The sequence below is a fragment of the Neolamprologus brichardi genome, chromosome 6 (genome assembly GCF_056152115.1).
Source record: "Neolamprologus brichardi isolate AB-2024 chromosome 6, ASM5615211v1, whole genome shotgun sequence".
In the NCBI taxonomy this organism is placed as follows: Eukaryota; Metazoa; Chordata; class Actinopteri; order Cichliformes; family Cichlidae; genus Neolamprologus; species Neolamprologus brichardi.
This window is the reverse complement of record NC_142109.1, coordinates 27,961,121-27,963,865: the sequence shown is the minus strand read 5'-3', so window position 1 is coordinate 27,963,865 and position 2,745 is coordinate 27,961,121. Positions and strand designations below refer to the sequence as shown.

At 39.5% G+C, this 2,745-nt stretch overlaps 1 protein-coding gene across 1 annotated transcript; it reads right to left on the bottom strand.

The window, feature by feature from the left end:
- Positions 1 to 949: 949 nt before the first annotated feature.
- LOC148102596 (uncharacterized) lies at positions 950 to 2,745 on the bottom strand. Its single transcript, XM_087842004.1, has one exon. The coding sequence runs from the start codon at positions 2,724 to 2,726 to the stop codon at positions 1,278 to 1,280; it is 1,449 nt and encodes a 482-aa protein (XP_087698130.1). The 5' UTR covers positions 2,727 to 2,745; the 3' UTR covers positions 950 to 1,277.

Genomic DNA, 2,745 nt, shown 5'->3' with positions numbered 1-2,745 from the left:
ATGAATACTGTGTAATGCTTGTGTAAGTGAAAACCTGTCCGGCTACCTTAATCAGATTTTTACTGCACTACAAACTTCTAGTATGATTAAAAAGAACAAAGAAAGCACAATGAATATAAACAGAATATAATGCTTTTCACTTAAAAGTAAATAATGCCCAGAGAGTGAACTACTGTGGTGGAGTGCTTCTGGTTTACGATATAATTTACACGTGAGCCTTGAATTCCAGTTTATGAAATGGCTCTTGCTGATCATGCATATACCTCTGCCCTGTCCTCACTTTCTTATATCTTTGTTCAATGAAGTTGGGATTTTTACTGTAAAATTCAGTAACTCTTCCTTTAGCTAACAGTTCCAATGTGTGTCAAAGTGTACAGGTCCTTCTCAAAAAATTTGCATATTGTGATAAAGTTCATTATTTTCTGTAATGTACTGATAAACATTAGACTTTCATATATTTTAGATTCATTACACACAACTGAAGTAGTTCAAGCCTTTCATTGTTTTAATATTGATGATTTTGGCATACAGCTCATGAAAACCCAAAATTCCTATCTCAAAAATTTAGCATATCATGAAAAGGTTCTCTAAATGAGCTATTAACCTAATCATCTGAATCAACGAATTAACTCTAAACACCTGCAATCATAGAATGGTTACAATATTGAAAAGAACAAATGCCTGAATCCTAAATTGTGGATATCCTATTGTTGTGATCTAAAGTGTAACACTAAATGTGATTAAAACTTTAAAAATCTGGACTCCTGGGCTCAACGACTGGAAGGATCACCAGCCCGAGGAAAACACAAAATACACATTGACCCCGTGACAAAGACAATTCATTCTTGAATGAAGACACTGATCTGACTTTTTAAAATTTTGCCAGTTGTGTTTATTATTAATTTGGGAAATAGAAAGTGTGTGTGTGTGTGCGTGTGTGTGTGTGTGTGTGTGTGTGTGTGTGTGTGTGGGGGGGGGTTGTAAAGAAGAAGGGAAAGGAAAGGGATAGAAAGAAGGAAAGAGATAGAGGAGAGAAAACCTCAACAATCCCCTCTGAGCAAGCACTAGGTGCGACAGTGGATAGGAAAAACTCCCTATAAAGGAAGAAACCTATGACAGAACCAGGCTCTAGAGGGGGCAGTCAACTGTCAGGACTGGTTGGGGGGTGAGGGTGAAAAGAGAGAGAGGGGGGGGGAGAGATGGGACAGGTGTTAGGAGTTAAAGGGAGATTGGTGAGGGAGAGGTGTCAGGAGAGAAAGGGAGAGGAGAGGTGAAAATTAAGATGGAACAGAGGTGGAGGAAGACAAGGTGACATCAGCAGTAGAAAAAGTAGAAAAAGAAGAAAAAGCAGGAGTGTTCCTCCTCCAGAAGAAGTGGAAGCGTTTTTTCTTCTTTTCCACAAGCTTTTCCACGAGCACTTTTTTCTCTAGGATGAGGGTTCTCAGCTGATCGATTGTCTCTGCATTCTCCTGCTCAAGTCTCTTGCATGTTTTCTCCACTTCTTCTAATTTGGCTTGTTTGTCTTCAAGCCTTTCTTTCATTTCTTTAGATGTTGCCTCCTGCGTTAGCTTTGCCTCGTGCAGCTCTGTATAACTCTGTTGTAATTTGTTGCGCGTGTCTTCCAACTGCGGACTGCTCCTCTCGATTTCTTGAAGTGTACACTGCAGGTCTTCGTTTGTTTTCTCTAGTTGTTGCTTTAGCACCTGCATCTCAGTGTTTTTGCACTTCAAGTTGTCTGAAAGTTCCTCGAGTTCTGTGTTTTTTCTCAGCATGTCATTGAGCTTACTCTGCATCTCTGAGCATTGGTTTTGCAGTTTTTCTTTTTCCCCTTCCAGTTCAGTTGTTTTGCAGTTCAGTTTGTTATAAAGTTCTTGCAGGTTTTGGTTTTTCCTCTCAAAGTCCTGAAGAATTTCTTTGTCTTCTTTCTGCTTTATCTCCTGTTGTTCTTGGTCTTGAAGCAGCTCTTGATATTTGTGCAGTGTTTCATCAAGCTTTGCCTGCAGCGCTCCGTATTGTTCCTGCACACCTTGCATGTCTCTCTGGTTAATGTCCAGTTTGTCTTTCTCTTCAAGGATTTCTTTATTCTTTTGCAGAGCTTCATCAAGCATTACTTGCAAGCCTTCGTTGTGTTTCTCGATGTTCTGAAGCTTGCAATCCAGATGTTTCTGTTTCATGTCTTGCTGTTCTTTCTCTTGAAGGAAATCTTTATTTCTCTGCAGAGCTTTATCAAGCTTTATTTTCTGCGCTGTGTATTTTTCCTGCACGTCTTCAAGCTTGCAGTCCGTTTGTTTCAGTTTAATTTCTTGTTGCTTTTGTTCTTGAAGCAACTCCTTATTTTTGTTCAGTGTTTTATCAAGCTTTACCTGAAGCGCTTTGTATTTTTCCTCCGTGCCTTGGAGTTTGTTCTGCTTCATGTCCTGTTGATCTTTTTCATGGAGGAGCTCTTTAATTTTTTGCAGAGCTTCATTAAGCTTTATTTGCAAGCCTTTGTTGTGTTTCTCCATGTCCTGAAGCTTGAAATCCATTTCCTTCTGTTTTATCTCCTGTAGCCTTTTTTCTTGAAGAAAGTCTTCCTTTGTGTGCGGTCTTTCATCAAGCTTTACCTGCAGTGCTCTGTTTTTCTCCTCCATTTCTTGGAGTTGGCACTGCATGTCTCTCTGGTTAATGTCCAGTTTGTCTTTCTCTTCAAGGATTTCTTTATTCTTTTGCAGAGCTTCATCAAGCATTACTTGCAAGCCTTCGTTG